The 18575-nt window shown below is 30.8% G+C and overlaps 1 protein-coding gene across 7 annotated transcripts in view; it reads right to left on the reverse strand.

Annotated features, from left to right (window-relative positions):
* LOC134696993 (serine/threonine-protein phosphatase with EF-hands 2-like) overlaps nt 1-18575 on the reverse strand; it is a 68535-nt gene that overhangs the window by 26908 nt on the left and 23052 nt on the right. For 5 of the 7 annotated variants that reach the window (XR_010103044.1, XM_063558988.1, XM_063558990.1 and 2 more), the window contains 3 exons: nt 8520-8608; nt 6099-6226; nt 5041-5146 (listed from right to left, as the gene is read on the reverse strand). Coding sequence is in view for 6 of the 7 variants with exons in the window: in XM_063558988.1 (XP_063415058.1) it covers nt 5041-5146; nt 6099-6226; nt 8520-8577 (292 nt within the window). In the remaining variant the exon portion in view is untranslated. Of the gene's footprint in view, nt 1-4600; nt 4861-5040; nt 5147-6098; nt 6227-8519; nt 8609-17678; nt 17702-18575 lie in introns of those variants that run through there. The other 2 variants (XM_063558992.1, XM_063558993.1) reach the window with 2 other exon arrangements.

Consider the following 18575-nt stretch of genomic DNA (forward strand, 5'->3'; position numbering starts at 1 on the left):
GACCCTTTGGACCTTAATGTAGACCAATTTGAAAACATGACCAAAAGTTAAGAATCGACATACACAGTTAGATTCGGCATATCAAAGAACCCCAATTATTCAATTTTGATGAAACCAAACAAAGTTTAATTTTGGACCCTTTGGGCCCCTTTTTCCTAAATTGTTGGGACCAAAACTCCCAAAATCAATACCAACCTTCCTTTTATGGTCATTAACCTTGTGTTTAAATTTCATAGATTTCTATTTACTTATACTAACGTTATGGTGCGAAAACCAAGAAAAATGCTTATTTGGGTCCCTTTTTGGCCCCTAATTCCTAAACTGTTGGGACCTAAACTCCCAAAATCAATACTAATCTTCCTTTTGTGGTCATAAACATTATGTTTAAATTTCATTGATTTCTATTTACTTAAACTAAAGTTATTGTGCGAAAACAAAGAATAATGCTTATTTGGGCCCTTTTTTGGCCCCTAATTCCTAAACTGTTGAAACCAAAACTCCCAAAATCAATCCCAACCTTTCTTTTGTGGTCATCAACCTTGTGTCAAAATTTCATAGATTTCTATTAACTTAAACTAAAGTTATAGTGCGAAAACCAAGAAAATGCTTATTTTGGCCCTTTTTGGCCCCTAATTCCTAAAATGTTAGGACCAAAACTCCCAAAATCAATACCAACCTTCCTTTTATGGTCATAAACCTTGTGTTAAAATTTCATAGATTTCTATTCACTTTTACTAAAGTTAGAGTGCGAAAACTAAAAGTATTCGGACGACTTTGACAACGACAACGACGACGCCAACGTGATAGCAATATACGACGAAAATTTTTTCAAAATTTGCGGTAGTATAAAAAGGGTTCTGCTGCAGTCAGTGTAAATTAATTCAGTTAAATGTTGACTGCTCAAACTAAGTCCATTTATTTAAGTGTTGCACATATAAATTCAAAAATATGAAACTTTTTCTTTCTTCATATGCCAATTCTTGATCATGCAGAAGCTTCACAACAAGTGCATAAAACCAGAGACATATACATATGTCTCTGTCAGATAAAACTAAGTCCTGTGATGTTGGGTTGTTGCCTCATACACATATAGCTCACATAACGACTTTGATTTGGAAATTCCACCTTGCTGCGTTTTAAGTTTCAAAATGAACATCTAAAAGAGCTTTTCAATGGTACTTGAAGACACAACATAAATGAAAGGTAACAAATTTGGTTATTATAAAGATGTGTTGACATTTGTTATTTGACACTGACAAACATTAAAGTGATAATTATAGGTTATATTTCCACTATAATTAATTAACAGTCTAGGATGAAGTGCTAATTTCAAAGGGGGTAACTGATAAAGATGATAATCATTTACTAATTAAATGTCCTTGAAGGCATCAATACCAAGAGATTTTCATTAATTTGAGATTGATTTTTGAATACCATAATTTGATTGAAGACCAACCTTTTCTAATATTTGACCTTGAGGATATATTAAATGGCATTAGAGAATTCAATTAAGTTGTATTATTTCAAATGATTGGAGAATTAACACATTAGCTTAAGGTGTATCATTCTAAAATTTAAATTATATTTACTGCAATTGCATTGAATATTTTGAAAAATGCTGTTTGCACCATAAATGTTTCCTTTTGTGCCACAACTTTATATTTGAGCCAATAATACATTTGTACCACTTGTTTTTAGAATACAGCCTTGTACCATTTGCACTAAAAATTTAGTAAGATTGCACAAATTCTTATATATAAATTTTTATGTCAATTTTACAATATATAATTGAAAGCTGTTTTAATAAATTTACAAGTGATTACTGGAGATCTACTGTCAGCAACAAATTATGTACAGGATAATAATAAACAACATTTGATATAAATTTAGAGAAAGCTGCAAACCAAATGTAAAATTATTCTTTCAATAGCATCCAAGAAAACTAGACCAGCTTTCACCTTTGGCACAGGTAAAAATTACCATTAATTGTCAATTGAGATATATATACCCTATTCTTGCCATTCATATTTCTCTGTCCATTACACTTAACAATACATTTACTTGATAGCACATTGAAACACATCAAGTCTCAAACTACATGATAGCACATTCAATATCATTTTGGTAACGGAAAATGTTTTAAGTAATTAGATAGCTTGCATCTTTTAATGATTTCTATCATGAAATGTCAAGTAACTTAAAATTATATTGGAATTTCCTGTCATTTAGTTATACATGGATATGTAAAGCTAGACCCAGCAGTTCCAGCAGATTGTTGATTTTTTTTTACGAAGTTAGAAAACAAAATTTAAAGTGAAAAGTAGTTTTGGTAATAAATCAACTTCTGTGTCCACTCATATACAGAGACTGAGAGATTCATTAATTTGTTCATCATATCTATTACTATACAAATCAATAAAGTTAACCCAATTTTGAAAAGATTTTTTTTGTAACTTGAGTTCTAATAATGCCCTTCTTTTCTTTTTATACTTTCATTAAGGTCTCAATTCTCCAAGTTATTTATTTTTGTAGTTGTTTGGGTTCATTTTGCTTTTGTTTGGTTTCATTTTGAATGACAAAACAAGTTTTCTTAACTAGAAACCAATTATTTCAAAACATGAAGTGCATTTTCAAGGATACAAAAATAAAATATTAAAGATACAAACTCAGAAATCTATTTACCGACAGTTATAATGATTAATAGTTGTAACTAAAACTAAAAAAAAGTAATTATAGTGTCATTATTTCTAAAAATAGTACAATGATGGACATAGTATCCAGAAGCTGATTCTTTCTTTTTCTATGGCATGAATATATATTCTTTTAGCACTAGATCTGAAGATTACTGTGGATTCATTAATTTTCGTTGGATACCAATTTTCGTGGATTTCGAGGTTACATCTGAACCACAAAATTAAATGTTCAACGAAAGATGAATTTTCTATAGGCTTGTATGTAGACTTCATCAAAACCACAAAATTAAATATCCATGAACATGCTAGTTTTCCTTAATCCACGAAAACTGGTGCCCACAAAAATAAATGAATCCACAGTATTTGTTTCCATACAAGATTTCATCATTTCAACATGGAATTTAATGTAGCCAAAATCTGATACTGTGGATTCATTATTATTCGCTGGATACCAATTTTTGTGAATTTCGTGGGAAAAGGTGAACCACGAAATTAAATGTTCAACGAATGACAAATTTCCTATAGGGTTGTATGCAAACTTTGGCAAAACCACATAATTAAATATCCATGAATATGTATGTTTTACTTAATCCACGAAAATGGTACCCACAAAAATAAGTGAATCCACAGTAGGATCTGTGTCAGAATATTTCACATGCTGAATATTAAAGCAGTATATTGGAAGAAAGAAAGAAAAGAGGATTGTTTCAAGAATTTTTTAAGTCCTCAGGTAATACACTGGAGATGTCCATAACAATTATGATGAATGAAATTTGACATAAACATCTTTACATTACAATGGTACTGCTATTAGCTGTATATTTCAACAATCATTTATATAATTTGATGACAACTTGGGTATAAAAACATATAAATGACAGACCAAGCATGAAAAGGACCTTTTATTCAGAAATTATGACTCTTCTAAAAAAGCATTGAATCCTATTGTACTATTAAATCAAGACACAACTTCTGGTGTTTGAAAGCTTGTCATATACATCTTTAACTAAAAATGCAGAATTATCATCTATACAACAAAATTTCTAAAGAATGTGATATTGACAAAACTTTCTTGAATATTTTTGCTATGATTAAATCACAAGTGTCTGGGTGAAAAGTGCTCTAACAATTTCTGACAATAAGATTACGAGTTCCTAGTAACAGCTATTTATTGAAGTAAGGAAAAGTTTATTAACTTGGTAAGATTGTAGATGTCATTCACAGTCATGTGGTCATTTGGTTTTCAATTAAAGACCTTGTAGTCTGTCTGGACAAATAATCAAATAGGAGTCCATATGTGACCAGAGGGAAATTAGAACACAATATTTGTTTACCATTACTAAGGGTAAATAACATTCAAATAAGTTACAGCAAAGATAATGTATCTATCAACCAATATATCTGTAAGTGGCAAGTTTTATATAGGGTGTTGCAAAAGATTTTGAAAAAATGTCATTGTTGAGTTCCAATTTAACATATCTCAATTAAAACATAATAACTCAGGTTTGATTTTAACTGAGTTCCAACTGAACACTTTTACATTTGCAGAAAAAATACCTTTAAATCTTTTATTATTTTTTTTTATTCCAAAAACATTAATGTTCATAGAGAGTCCTGTAATTGCTTATTCTGCGTGCTTATAACAAACTTCTAGAAATTTATGAATATGATGAACATCACTGCCAGCTTATCTTTGTGGAAATAAACAAATTATAAACCATAAAAGGACATCATGCACCTTAATAGAAATTATGTGTTAAATCAAGAAATGAGAGAAAGTTAATGGCTTTTGCACAAAACTACTGACAGGTCTCTTTGACACAGATAAAGCTCTCAGTATTTTAGAACTTACCCATACTAACTGGTCTCTTTGACACAGATGAAGCTCTCAGTATTTTAGAACTTACCCATACTGACAGGTCTCTTTGACACAGATAAAGCTCTCAGTATTTTAGAACTTACCCATACTGACAGGTCTCTTTGACACAGATAAAGCTCTCAGTATTTTAGAACTTACCCATACTGACAGGTCTCTTTGACACAGATAAAGCTCTGAGTATTCTAGAACTTACCCATACTGACAGGTCTATTAGACACAAATAAAGCTCTTAGTATTCTAGAACTTACCCATACTGACAGGTCTCTTTAACACAGATAAAGCTCTTAGTATTCTAGAACTTACCTATACTGACAGGTCTCTTTGACACAGATAAATCTCTCAGTATTTTAGAACTTACCCATACTGACAGGTCTCTTTGACACAGATAAAGCTCTCAGTATTTTAGAACTTACCCATACTGACAGGTCTCTTTGACACAGATAAAGCTCTGAGTATTTTAGAACTTACCCATACTGACAGGTCTCTTTGACACAGATAAAGCTCTGAGTATTTTTGGCTGACCACATTTGTCTGGTTCCATTTGTTGGAGCATATCATTAAAGAAGTTGTATAACTACAAAACAACATGATGTACAGTTATTCTGCTGAATGAAAAATAACACTTTACAAATTATGTCGTTCAGATATATGACTTATAATTGTTACCTTTATCCATATCTATAATTAATAGTTCATGCATATTACAGTTAATTTCCTAATGCATGTAAAGCAAGACTTTGGTTAGCTTGCTTGCTTTGTTTGTATATACAACAACAATGTAGTACAATTGTAATTAGAATAATGTCCAATCAAATTTAAATACATGTATACTATATACAGGTTGAAATATGCCTATATATATTGATGGAGGATGTTAAATACAAAGCTTGTATTTACATTTATACAAACAGAGCAAGCAAGCCTACAAAAGTTTTACTCTACAAGCATTAGGACATTAACTGTAAGGACCATTTGAAAACAACAACCAGTTATCTATATTTGAAAAAAATGGCATAATTTTAAAGAAAAAATCATGATTGTGATTTACTATAGGCTAGACATGGAACAAAATGTGTGGTTTATTATGCAAAATATTACTGAGGAATTGCCTTCAAAAAGTGTTCTTATAAATATGAATAAAAAGAGTTGTGAGGGTGTGAATTCAATAGGCAAAAATCTACGGCACTACCCACTCACCTTAAATATGAAGGGCATGTTGATCTTTTTTAAAATAATTTGTTTGATTCTAAATTTCTTAATTAAAGAAAAATATTGTTTCAGAATAGAAGTGAAGAAAAAAATAGTCTCCATTCAGACAAGGAAAACATCAATTAATTCAACATTGAGCTTCAAAAGAAATTTCTTCTGTATTTTATTGAAAACAAAATAGTTTGCCCTTGATTTAAGTATAAAAAAAACTTTTTGAAACCCCTTCCAAAAAAATACCCATGTCATGGCACCCACAAAAGATGAATGATTGGGTTTTACTAAACACATACAATTGTAATTGTATAAAAATGTCTTACTTTTAACTGGTCCTGTTCCCCAGCGTACTCTATAGACTGGAATATTTCCCAGGTACATCTCCTTCTGGCCTCTAACCTGGCCATATAACGACGATACCATTTCTGTATCAATAATGCTGACCTGATTACTGCAAAAATAGAAAATAAGGTAAATGTGTTACATGAAAATTAGAAAATCTTTTGAAACATTTTCGAACAATAATGGATAATATTTTTTTTTTAATTTTTTTTTTTATAGAGATTAGATTGTTGGTTTTCCCGTTTGAATGGTTTTAAACTATTTATTTTGGGGCCCTTTATAGCTTGTTGTTCGTTGTGAGCAAAGGCTCCGTGTTGAAGGTCGTACATTTACCTATTATGGTTTACTTTTATAAATAGTTATTTGGATGGAGAGTTGTCTCATTGGCACTCATACCACATCTTCTTATATCTATATATAAATGAAAATTATGTTCCCAAGACATAGATAATGTATTGTAAACCTTTAAAAAATCAAATTTTAATGTTTGAATCAGTTATTAAATATATTGAACAGAGTGAAAATATATTATTGTAATTGAATAAATACAAATTCACATGCAGTTTTGTGTGTAGATAAATTTATTTTCATCTACTTGGAAGATTTTTTTTCTTCCTGTAAATTAATCAATAAGTGATGGATTTCTCTTACTGATCAAACTTCAGGCAACAATCAGGCAACTGTAAAGGTGTGTATAGAGTCGCAACTACATCACAACAAACAAACTCTAACAGACAGCAATCAAACAATGAAGAATGATATATTTGTTTTTCTGTATAACATCTCAAAAATAAATGTCTAAACAAAAGTAACACCTGTCAAAAATAAATGTAACTAAAATAATTAAAATATGGTGGTCAGGTGAGTTATAATACTGATTCAACTCCTGTATAAAATCACCAAAATAGTGCTATCATACATTACCTATCTCTGTATTTCTATCAACTACCAAGATAGTAAACTTTTTAAGACAAACAATATTGATTATAATGACAAACATTTATTTTCTCCAAATAGCTCTTAAATTTAAACACAAAACAGTTATTCAATGACATAATATCATAAGTACAAAGCTTAGCTAGACACAGACATTGGATGATATCAGAACAGTCTATTTGACAGAAAACCAGGAATAATTGCATGTATTGTAATGCAAAAAATTGTAAGGGTTCCTTGATTGTAAGAAGCTTCTGTCCAAGTCTGGTAAAAATTCAGGATAGTTAATGAATCTTATAAATCATTTAAAAACTTAAACTGCAGACAGTATGTAATGTTAACTGGAAGAAAAACTAAGTCCATTTATAAGTAAAATACAGATACACAGGTACAAAATATTAACATAATTTCCTTCTAGATACTAGCTTTTGATCATAAACAAGCTTCTGTCTAAGTTTGGTACAAATTAAAAATAGTATAAGAAAGTTATTAAAATTTTAAAAATTTAACCATGGAGTGAATGTGTTGTTTCCTGGCAGAAAATCTAAGTCCATTTAAAGTAAAAAACAGAAAAAATGGATTTATCGTTTTACAAAATTTAGTTCTGGATACTATCTTATGATCATAAACAAGCTTCTCTCCAAGATTAGTACAAACTCAGGATAGTTTGTGAAAGTTATAAAATTTTAAAAACTTTAACCACAGAGTGAATGTAATGTTTCCCCGCAGAAAAACTAAGTCCATTTATAAGTAAAATACCAAAAAAAAGGAATTTTGTTTTTACAAAATTTACTTCTGGATACTATCTTATGATCATAAACAAGCTTCTGTCCAAGTTTGGTAGAAATCCAGTATGGTTTAAGAAAGTTATTAAAATTTCAAAAACTTTAACCACAGAGTGAATATTTGTGGACGCTGCTGACGACGACGACACCGACGGAATGTAGGATCACTTAGTCTCGCTTTTTCGACTAAAGTCAAAGGCTCGACAAAAAGGGTTTTAGAGGGACAAGAATCATCAGCTTTGTGTAACCTGAGATGAAGGAGTTTCTACTGAATAAACAAGAAGGGAATTCAAAAGTGAACTAATCATTTAGAAACTGTTTTATTTCTAAAGTTCTATACTGTCTACAATGTTATACTGACATGAACTGATATGGTATTATTGAAATTCAAAAAAGATCTAACAAAATTTTGCATGCTTATTATCATGGTGACATTAAATGTATGACAGACAGACCAAACTTGATTAAAGGGACCGTGTTGAAGGCCGTATTTTAACCTATAATGGTTTTCTTTTTAAATTGTTATTTGGATGGAGAGTTGTCTCATTGGCACTCACACCACATCTTCTTATATCTATTTTGAGGTCAAACCAACAGTCATTACTCTGTAATGGTAACTAATACAACATTTATATTCAAATTAAATCTTCATTTGATATAAGGTACTGTTACTAGTCTTACCTTTATCTGATTTAGTATCTTCAACTACTTTGACATGTTTAGCAGAGTTACAGCCCATGTTCAGGGTAGTAGAGCCATGATATCTCAATCTGAAAATGCAAAGTAAAATTGAAAAATTTCATTCACAATCAACCTTATCTGACCTGTAATTATACTTGTACTCAAGGATAAAACAAGAGGCTCCAAGAAAAATATATTGCTCATCTGGCATTTTAACATAAAATTTACACAATGCAACAAGAATGTTTGTCTTGTATGGAGACTATGTGGACCAACATCTTGTATTGCTGATACTTTAACTGGTCAAAGGTTTAGTATATCCATTTTTAGGTGATTTGTAAGTATGAAAAACAATATACTGGTACTAGAAAACAAATACTCAGAAGATTTTTTATATTGAAATCATTTTATTTAGATTTTTATAATTTATGAAATATTTCAATTGTTTTTTTTTTATATATTACATCATTTTATTCAGATTTTTTAAATTGAATTATCTTATTCAGATTTTTTAAATTGAATTATCTTATTCAGATGTTTTATATTTTCAATCATCTAAAACCAGGAGAACAAATCAGGAGAATTGATGATAATTGAAATTATATGTTACATCACTGGGAAATATTTTTTGTGATTTTATCCTAATTGGATTTTTGTTTGACATATCAAAGTGACATAATTCAACCAGAAAATTCTCTTTGTTTGGCTGTTACTGAAACTGCTATGAAAAAGTTACGTAATTTATTAGTTTTCCTGTATCTCATTTTGCTGTTGTTCACTTATCACATACCTGATCTATATCCTAAACCATATATGTGCTAGTTATTTTTCATGCATTGTGGACATTTAGTTTTATCACGAAAAGTTGAGAATTCAAGTGGAACATGAAAGTAAATTCACCGGACGCAAGTTTTTTTCACCAGGAAAATGTTGATTTAATACATTTTTTGTACCCTTACAATTTTTAGCTCACCTGGCCCATAGATTTACAAATTAGTCAAACATAGCCGAAATTTTTGATTGTTATTGTCTTGGTCATGTTGACTTATTTGTAGATCTTACATTGCTGAACATTACTGCAGTTTACAGTTTATCTCTATCTATAAATATATTCAAGATAATAACCAAAAATTTCCTTAAAATTACTAATTCGGGGCAGCAACCCAACAACAGGTTGTACGATTTGTCTTTAAATTTCAGGGCAGATAGATCTTGACCTGATAAACAATTTTACCCATGTCAGATTTGCACTAAATGCTTTGGTTTCAGAGATATAACCCAAAATCTACGTTTCACCCCTATGTACTATTTTTAGCCATGGCGGCCATCTTGGTTGGTTGGCCGGGTCATCGGACACATTTTTTACACTAGATACCCCAATGATGATTGTGGCCTAGTTTAGTTAAAAAAAATGGTTAAAAATTGACTATAAAGGGCAATAACTCCTTAAGGGGTCATTTGACAATTTTGGTCAAGTTGACTTATTTCTTACTTTGCTGAACATTATTGCTGTTTTTAGTTTATCTCTAACTATAATAATATTCAAGATAATAACCAAAAACTGCAAAATTTTCTTAAAATTACTAATTTCAGGGGCAGCAACCCAACAACAGGTTGTCCGATTTATCTGAAAATTTCAGGGCAGATAGATCTTGACCTGATTAACAATTTTACCCATGTCATATTTGCTCTAAATGCTTTGGTTTCAGAGATATAAGCCAAAATCTACGTTTCAACCCTATGTACTATTTTTAGCCATAGCGGCTATCTTGGTTGGTTGGCCAGGTCATCGGACACATTTTTTAAACTAGATACCCCAATGAAGATTGTGGCCAAGTTTGGTTAAATTTGGACCAGTAGTTTCAGAGAAGAAGATTTTTTAGAAGATTACTAAAATTTTAGAAAAATGGTTAAAAATTGACTATAAAGGGCAATAACTCTTTAAGGGGTCACATGCCAATTTTGGTCATGGTGACTTATTTGTAGATCTTACTTTGCTGAACATTATTGCTGTTTACAGTTTATCTCTATCTATAGCAATATTCAAGATAACAACCAACCAGGTGCTCCGCAGGGCGCAGCTTTATACGACCGCAAAAGTCGAACCCTGAACAGTTGGGGCAAGTATGGACACAGCATTCAAGCTTGATACAGCTCTGAATTTGGATTGCAATCAAATTTTTGACAAAATATGACTTTCTGACACAAAACAAATGTCAAGATCTGACAAATCTATTGCGCAATATTTGGCAATTAAAGATTTCTTCTTTTAACTTTTCAAAAATTTAGAATTTGAGAAATTTGAAGAAAAAAAATTGAAAACAACTACCACTTCCCCTTTTTTTTGCAATAAGTCCAAAACATGACATTTCTTTATACATAATATACAAGTAGTGAAGGGAGGTAAATCCAAACATACCCATCATTGTATGTTAAATGTTTTAGAATTACATCCCTTACAATGCTTTTAAATTGTCTTAATTGTCCATTGACCAGAAATACCTATTTTTCCCCCTTTTTTGCCCCTAATTCCGAAACATTTTGAGCCATAACCCCCCAATCTCAATACTAACCTTAATGGTATGGAAACTTGTGATTTAATTTCAGAGAGATTCATACACTTAAACATAAGTTATTGTTTGAAAACTACAAAATGATTATTTTGGGGCCCCTTTTTGGTCCCTAAAATTCCAAAACTATTGGGACCATAACCCCCAAAATCAATCCCAACCTTCCTTTAGTGGTATTAAACCTTCTTGTTAAAAATTATAGAGATCCATACACTTAAACACAAGTTATTGTCTGTAAACTAGAAAAATGCTTCTTTTTTGGCCCTTTTTTTGCCCTTATTATTCCTACATATTCTGAAAAATTAACCCCAAACTGATTCCCAGCCTTCCCTGTGTTATATGGAAACTTGTGGTACAAGAGATCCATACAGTTACACATAATTAATTGTCTTGAACTAGAAAAATGCGTGTTTTTGGCCCCTTTTTGGCCCTTAATTCCTAGACTGTTTGCCCAATAACCCCTTTAAATAATTCCCAACCTTTTCCTTATGGTATTAAACATTGTGGTACAATATCAGAGCAATTGAAATACTAATACACAACTTTTTGTCCTGAAACTAGATAAATGCTGTTTTTGTCCCCTTTGGGCCCCCAATTTCTAAACCTTTGGGACCAAAATCAATCCCAAGCTTCCTTTTGTGGTTATAAACATAGTGTTAAAATTTTATGGATTTCTTTTTATTTATTCAAAATTTATTATCCGGAAACAATCCGTCTTTGGACGACGCCGACGACGTGATACCAGATATACGACCAAATTTTTTTTTAATTTTTCCGGTCGTATAAAAACTGCAAAATCTCCTTGAAATTACTAATTCAGGGGGCAGCAACCCAACAACAGGTTGTCCGATTTGTCTGAAAATTTCAGGGCAGATAGATCTTGACCTAATAAACAATTTTACTCCATATCAGATTTGCTCTAAATGCTTTGGTTTCAGAGATATAAGCCAAAATCTACATTTTACCCCTATGTTCTATTTTTAGAAATGGCGGCCATCTTGGTTGGTTGGTCGGGTCATCGCACACATTTTTTAAACTAGATACACCAACGATGATTGTGGCCAAGTTTGGTTAAATTTGGCCCAGTAGTTTCAGAGGAGTAGATTTTTGTAAAAGTTTACAGACGCCGGACGCCAAGTGATGAGAAAAGCTCACTTGACCTTTCAGGTCAGGTGAGCTAATAATAGATAGATAGACACTTTAAAAAGCAACACAAAATCTACAAATAAGTAAAATTTTACTAAAATCAATAGGAGACTAATTTTTGCAGTGATTACCCATAAATGACATTTTTTTAAAGTCATAAGAAACCTCAAATAAAAAAAAATAATGCATATGTTTTTGATAACTCAATGGATAGTTTTCATTATAAAACTTATGTAACAACAACAACAACAACAACAATACTTTATTTTAAGAGGGTTACACAGTTAGCTATATAACTAATCTTCCCTGAGGCCCTCGTAATGAAAAATCAAACAAAACACAAACATATACTAGTACATTGCATACATACATTAGCATAAAAAGTCAAGTGTGATAATAATGTTCAATACAACTTGATAAAATGTGATGAAAAAAATAAACATGATGACATGATCAGTTTTTTATATTATTTATACAGCTAGGTTGATTTCAATAAATGATCTGTTATTTTGTATTTGAAAGAATTAATATTTGTAATATTTCTTAACGGTATTGGCAAATTATTCCACAAGAATGGTCCAGAATACATAAAAGATTTTTTGAATAATTCTGTTTTTGGTTTAGGGAGTATGAGGTTTCCTTGAACAGCATTTCTCAAGGGGTACGGATTTCTGTCTGAAACATAATGAAACTTGTTAGTAAGATATGATGGGGCATCATTATTAATACACTTAAATGTCATCACTAACTTATGATATTTTATTCTCTGTTCAACTGTCATCCAGTTTAAGTGTTTGAATAAGGGTGCAGAAGGAGCGAATGGGTCTGTTTCTAGTATTAATCTAGCAGCCCTCTTTTGTAATTTTAATATCCTTTTTAAACCCTCACTGCTACAACTACTCCACACTATACAACAATAATCAATAAGTGGCAAGATATAACCATTATAGAATAATTTTCTGCAGTCTAGATTTAGAAATTTTTTAATCTTTAATAGTAGATATAGTCTAGATGATATTTTTGAGCAGATCAAGTCAATTTGGGTTGTCCATGTGAGGGAAGGGTCAATTTTAATGCCTAAAAGACTTTCGCATGTGGAAGATTGTATCACTTGATTGTTAATAGTTAAACAACTCTCATTGTAATGTGGCATTGCTCTTTGCTTCGTTCCAATAATCATATATTTTGTTTTATTTTTATTGATGAACATATTGTTATCATTGCACCATGCCTCTACACCATGTAAATCTTCTTGTACCTTTGACTGAAGAGTTTGATAACAATTACCAGAAAGATGTAAGGTTGAATCATCGGCATATAAATCAGTGCAACAATTTTTCATATAAATAGGAAGGTCGTTGATGTATAATATAAACAGAAGGGGGCCTAATATGGAGCCTTGGGGAACACCATACTTGATATGAAGTTTTTCAGAATGAGCATTACCAATTTGTACTTGTTGAGTTCTTTCATTCAAATACGATTGAAAAAAAGAAACAGCAGTATTATCAAATCCATAAATTTCAAGTTTTTTACAGAGGATATCATGATCTACTACATCAAAAGCTTTCTTAAAATCCAACAGGACTGCTAAGTTGATATTACCATCATTCATATCCTGTATCCATTTATCTATGACATTGATAAGGGCAGTTTGGCAAGAGTGTTCTTGTCGAAACCCAGACTGTGCTGGGTGTAAAAGATCTAATCTTTTAAGATAGTCAAACAAATGTTTTGAAACATGCTTTTCTAAAAGTTTTGATAAAACTGGAAGTACAGAAATTGGTCTATAATTTGTTGCCATGAATTTTTCACCAGCTTTAAAAACAGGGGTTACTCTTGCATTCTTTAAAACACAGGGAAATGTACTTGTATCTATTATTCTATTAAAAATGTAAGTTAAAGATGAAGTTATGAAAGGAGCACTCAATTTTATAATTTTTGGTCCTATGTTATCAGATCCGGTGGATTTATTAATGTCAAGTTTGATCATCTCATTAAATAGACCATTTATTGTGACTGGTGGAATTGAAAATTTTACTTGTTCTGACTTAGTAAATTTCTTTTGTACAAAATTATTTAATTTTGCATAATCATTATTTTTGCTCATACATCTGTCAGTCCTCAGGTTTTCAACACAAGATGTAAAAAACTTATTAAAAACATTACAAATGTCCCTGACATTATTAGTTTTAATACCATCTTCATTTAAAAGTTCATATGGCTTTTCTTGTTGGGATGGGTTAAGACTGTGAATACATTTCCACAAATCTTTAGATGCTTTTGAATCTTTTACCATCTTTGAATAAAAATTTCTTTTTGATTCATCGATTATGTGCTTTGTCCTGTTTCGCCAAAATTTGAACTCTGACCACATTTCTAATTTATGGTATTTTTCTCTCATTTTTCTGGCATATGCAATTTCATTATTGAACCATTCAGGTTGTCTGTCTCTTTTTACTCGTTTAGTAACAATTGGTGCATGCTTATCTAGAACTGCATTAAATATGTCATACCACATCTGAATACATGTATTTGGGTGACTTTCATGTTCAATTTTATCAAAAGGTGCAATAGCTAAGTCACTTAGAAAATTAGCCTCATTGAAATTTTTAAAATTTCTGTAAGAAATGGTAGTATGAATATCTTTTTTGATATAAGTGGAATTTTTTTCTTTTCTAGTTAAACAAACTGGATAATGATCACTTATTGAAAATTTAGCAACATGTGATTCTAGTATCAAATCTTTATTGGTGACATAAACATGATCAATTAGTGTACTAGAATCAGGTGTAACTCTTGTTGCCTCTTGAATTATCTGGTTGAGGTTGTAGGTTTCTAATAAACTTAGCCATTTTTGTGGTTGTTTATTAGGTTTTAAAAAATCTATATTAAAATCACCAACTAAAATAATATCTGAATTATGATTAATAGCAGTTGTAATTTCTTTTTCAAATTCATCAATCCAATTAATTAGTGAATTAGGAGGTCTGTATACTGAACATAATAAAAATGATTTTTTGTGAACTGGTTTTATTTCAAACCACATTGTTTCAATGTCACTTATTTCAAATTCAGCTTTTCTATTAAATGTTACTTTTTCTGAAAAATAAGCAACCAAACCACCTCCACCTCGTAATAGTCTATCTTTTCTGTTTAAAATGAACCCAGGAATTTGTATAAAATTATCCTGGGTGTTAATGTCCAAAAATGTTTCACAACAACAGTATATGTCAGGAGGATTTTCAGAAAACATTAAATTGTATTTGATTTCATCCAGCTTGTGTTCAAGTCTGTTGACATTATGTGAACATATTTTTATACCCTTTGTTGAAGAAAAGTCATAAACATTATCCTTTTCTTCAGATGTTTCTTGTAAATTAGGTAATAATTCATAACAATTATTATTAAATAAGGCATATAAGCATGCTATCAATAATACACTTAATCCAAAAGAAAAACAAAGCTTTAGATCAACAGGTGATAAGGCCTCAGGGGGATTGCATAAAACATTCATATCAGTACATATACCTTTTTCTGAAGAAAATTCTTTAATTTATTCATATTTAGAAGAAGTTTACTTTATTTGAATTGCTTCCTTCCAGCAAGCAATTCCCCCGACATATTTTCCGTATGCAAGGTGACCTCAGTGTAACCCATCTCGTAAAAATCCGGTGACCACAATACGCATGGATGTCCTTAAAATAAACTATTATCTGAATTTACATGTTAAACACGTGCTCAATTTTCATGCTTTTTTGTTTAAAATCTGAAATGAGAAAAATTGAACCCCCCCTAATTTTTTTTTCACATCCCCCTTTCCCTTATTCCAAAACTGATCTCAATTCAAATTTCTAATGGAGTTTGCAACAATAACTACTCATTTAAATACATCATAAAATATTAAAATGTAAAATAAGTGCTTGTTATCACTGAATGGTAAAGATTGTTTTAATTTATCAGTTGGTAGTAAAAGTAAATATACATTGTATATTGTATGAAACAATGATTTAAGTTGATTCAACTACTATTCTAGACAAAGAAAGATAACTCCAATTGAAAAGTTCTTGCTTTTGTGCAATATTGTGCAATTAGATATTTCTTGCTATTGCGAAATACTGTGCAATTGAAAATACTTGCTATTGCACAATACTGTGCAATTGAAGATTTCTTGCTATTGCGCAATACTGTGCAATTGAAAATTTCTTGCTATTGCACAATACTGTGCAATTGAAAATTTCTTGCTATTGCTGAATACTGTGCAATTGAAAATTTCTTGCTATTGCACAATACTTAATATAATAATTTTGGATCCTGATTTGGACCAACTTGAAAACTGGGCCCATAATAAAAAATCTAAGTACATGTTTAGATTCAGCATATCAAAGAAGCCCAAGAATTCAAGTTTTGTTAAAATCAAACTTAGTTTAATTTTGGACCCTTTGGACCTTAATGTAGACCAATTTGAAAACGGGACCAAAAATTAAGAATCTTCATACACAGTTAGATTTGGCATATCAAAGAACCCCAAATATTCAATTTTTGATGAAATCAAACAAAGTTTAATTTTGGACCCAGATTTGGACCAACTTGAAAACTGGGCCAATAATCAAAAATCTAAGTACATTTTTAGATTCAGCATATCAAAGAACCCCAAAGATTCAATTTTTGTTAAAATCAAGCTAAGTTTAATTTTGGACCCTTTGGACCTTAATGTAGACCAATTTGAAAACAGGACCAAAAATTAAGAATCTACATACACAGTTAGATTCGGCATATCAAAGAACCCCAATTATTCAATGTTTGATGAATCAAACAAAGTTAAATTTTTGACCCTTTGGGCCCCTTATTCCTAAACTGTTGGGACCAAAACTCCCAAAATCAATCCCAACCTTCCTTTTATGGTCATAAACCTTGTGTTTAAATTTCATAGATTTCTATTTACTTATACTAAAGTTATGGTGCAAAAACCAAGAAAAATGCTTATTTGGCCCCTTTTTGGCCCCTTATTCCTTAACTGATGGGACCTCAACTCCCAAAATCAATCCCAACCTTCCTTTTGTGGTCATATACCTTGTGTTTAAATTTCATTGATTTCTATTTACTTATACTAAAGTTATAGTGCGAAAACCAAGAAAATGCTTATTTGGGCCTTTTTTGGCCCCTTATTCCTAAACTGTTGGGACCTCAACTCCCAAAATCAATCCCAACCTTCCTTTTGTGGTCATAAACCTTGTGTTTAAATTTCATAGATTTCTATTTACTTATACTAAAGTTATAGTGCGAAAACCAAATGTCTTCGGACGATGACGGGTACGACAACGCAGATAACGATGCCAATGTGATACCAATATACGACGAAAAAAAATTCAATTTTTGCGGTCGTATAAAAATCAGATGATGGACCTTTTATACAATTTACAAATCTGAACTTAGGTCTTACCTTGAGAAAACATCAGATGATAGACCTTTTATACAATTTACAAATCTGAATTTATGTCTTACATTGAGAAAACATCAGATGATAGACCTTTTATACAATTTACAAATCTGAACTTAGGTCTTACCTTGAGAAAACATCAGATGATAGACCTTTTATACAATTTCAAATCTGAATTTAGGTCTTACCTTGAGAAAACATCAGATGATAGACCTTTTATACAATTTACAAATCTGAACTTAGGTCTTACCTTGAGAAAACATCAGATGATAGACCTTTTATACAATTTCAAATCTGAATTTAGGTCTTACCTTGAGAAAACATCAGATGATAGACCTTTTATACAATTTACAAATCTGAATTTAGGTCTTACCTTGAGAAAACATCAGATGATAGACCTTTTATACAATTTACAAATCTGAATTTAGGTCTTACCTTGAGAAAACATCAGATGATAGACATTTCATACAATTTACAAATCTGAATTTAGATCTTACCTTGAGAAAACATCAGATGATAGACCTTTTATACAATTTACAAATCTGAACTTAGGTCTTACCTTGAGAAAACATCAGATGATAGACATTTTATAGAATTAACAAATCTGAACTTAGGTCTTACCTTGAGAATACATCAGATGATAGACCTTTTATACAATTTACAAATCTGAACTTAGGTCTTACCTTGAGAAAACATTAGATGATAGACCTTTTATACAATTTACAAATCTGAATTTAGGTCTTACCTTGAGAATTCATTAGATGATAGACCTTTTATACAACTTACAAATCTGAACTTAGGTCTTACCATGAGAATTCATTAGATGATAGACCTTTTATACAACTTACAAATCTGAACTTAGGTCTTACCTTGAGAAAACATCAGATGATAGACCTTTTA

This window comes from Mytilus trossulus, chromosome 14 (genome assembly GCF_036588685.1).
Source record: "Mytilus trossulus isolate FHL-02 chromosome 14, PNRI_Mtr1.1.1.hap1, whole genome shotgun sequence".
Classification (NCBI taxonomy): Eukaryota; Metazoa; Mollusca; class Bivalvia; order Mytilida; family Mytilidae; genus Mytilus; species Mytilus trossulus.